The sequence below is a fragment of the Notothenia coriiceps genome, unplaced genomic scaffold (genome assembly GCF_000735185.1).
Source record: "Notothenia coriiceps isolate Sejong01 unplaced genomic scaffold, NC01 NC01_scaffold00002811, whole genome shotgun sequence".
NCBI lineage: Eukaryota > Metazoa > Chordata > Actinopteri > Perciformes > Nototheniidae > Notothenia > Notothenia coriiceps.
Window position 1 is genome coordinate 1 of NW_011335512.1, and position 1,691 is coordinate 1,691.

Sequence of the window (1,691 nt, forward strand, 5' to 3'; positions counted from 1 at the left end):
CGAATGAAGTTGGATGTTGTGGTGGTCGTGTCACTGATCTTTATGCTGCAGACCCTGCATACCGCTGTTCTCTTCTTATTACCGTCATCGACAAAATAATCCTTGAATCCAAACTTCACTATTTGTGGAGTAACGCTAGCCGCTGTCATGTTAACTAACACTCCTGCCGTCTAGTGGGTTGCCAGGTTTGCGCGCACGGCGCTATAATCACCCAATCACGTTTCGAAAAATCTAAACGTAATATCTCAATACAAAAACAAACGCAAATATTTAATAAAAAAAAGTCAAGTCCTTTCAAGTCATCCGTCTCAAGTCATCTATTCCAAGTCAAAGTCAAGTCTTTTATCAATGTTAGTCAAGCAAGTCTCAAGTAAAAAAATATGTGACTCGAGTCGGACTCGAGTCCCCACCTCTGCTGTACTGCAAAGTCATAGGGGCACAGGAATATTGTTTTTTGGATATTATGTGTTGGGTTGCAAAACAGTAACTGCAAATATTTGATTTACATTTGATGACCATTATTATGGGAGTCCTGAGTTTTTGTTTATGACAGAACATTATGAGAGCACCTACCGATGTTTTAATGGAGGTCAGAGCTTTGAGCCTCTGCAGGAGGTGCTGGCTCTAGATGGGAGAGAAATAAAGGTGAGTAGAGTATATCATTAGATTTTATTGCAAACTCCATAATATGACATTTAATATCTGCCAATATTCAAATCCAGATTTTATTACCCTAAATTGTTATTTAGGAATGACAGTTTGTGGTTAAGGGGAAGTGAAGTGGTGCTCACCAGAGCAGTGGCGTGTCTGATCTTGTGGACGATCCCATCGTGTCCGAGGTGCTGCAGGGAGAGCCAGAGGGGCAGCGCCCGCAGCCTGGCCACCGGCTGGCTGGAGGTCATGCCTGCTGCCAGAGACTGACACACAGCAAGTCATTCAGACACAAACAGAGAATAGAACAGAACAATCAGAATCTGGATTAGACATCCTTGATTTGTTCCACAGTGGGGACACTAACAGTGTTACAGCAAGAAGACAAGAATCAGATGAGTAGACTGACATATTAAATAAAGAACTAAGCACACAGTTAACAATATCTAATCAAATAAGACACATCCTCTTTAATAATCAAAAGCAGCATTATAGAAAAGTGAGTGAACATATAAAAGTAATGAGGTACAGTAGCAGCATGTGGCAACATTATTAATTGTAAAAACTGTAAACTGCACACGTAAAAAAAAAATGAAAAGTGTACTGTATATTACATGTAATACAACCAAACTTAATGATTTTAAGAGAAAAATCTTAACATAGATAGTTTAAATAGTGACAATTGTGGGAAAGGTTAAACAAGTGTGTGTTTGATTGCTGAACATTTCCTCAGTGAGGATCAGCAGCAGGAGGACATCCAGAAACATGGTGGCTCTGTGTCAGGAACATCTGTAGAAAGATATATGAGCGTACCATGGCTGGGTCCTCATGTCTGTAGAGGGTGACAGCAGTGACAGCAGGCAGGCCCAGCCACTGACCTGGGGTCAGAGTCATACTGTCAGTCCTGGTGGCTGCCTGCAGGGGGGAGGTCAGAGTACACAGAGAAACACACGTCACAAGAGAAAGTAATATGGCTCTTCGTGTGCGTATTGTCTGGCATATACAACCTAAATGAGGTTAGCCAAAAATACTTGGGGGGG

At 41.6% G+C, this 1,691-nt stretch overlaps 1 protein-coding gene across 1 annotated transcript in view; it reads right to left on the reverse strand.

Moving 5' to 3' along the window:
* Positions 1 to 573: 573 nt before the first annotated feature.
* The window catches only part of LOC104940858 (pyridoxal-dependent decarboxylase domain-containing protein 1-like), a gene marked incomplete at both ends in the record, with an annotated part of 3,043 nt that continues 1,925 nt past the window's right edge, over positions 574 to 1,691 (reverse strand). Inside the window, 3 exons of the mRNA XM_010765857.1 lie at positions 574 to 624; positions 792 to 917; positions 1,465 to 1,566. Of these exons, the coding sequence (XP_010764159.1) occupies positions 574 to 624; positions 792 to 917; positions 1,465 to 1,566 (279 nt within the window). The remainder of the gene's footprint in view (positions 625 to 791; positions 918 to 1,464; positions 1,567 to 1,691) is intronic.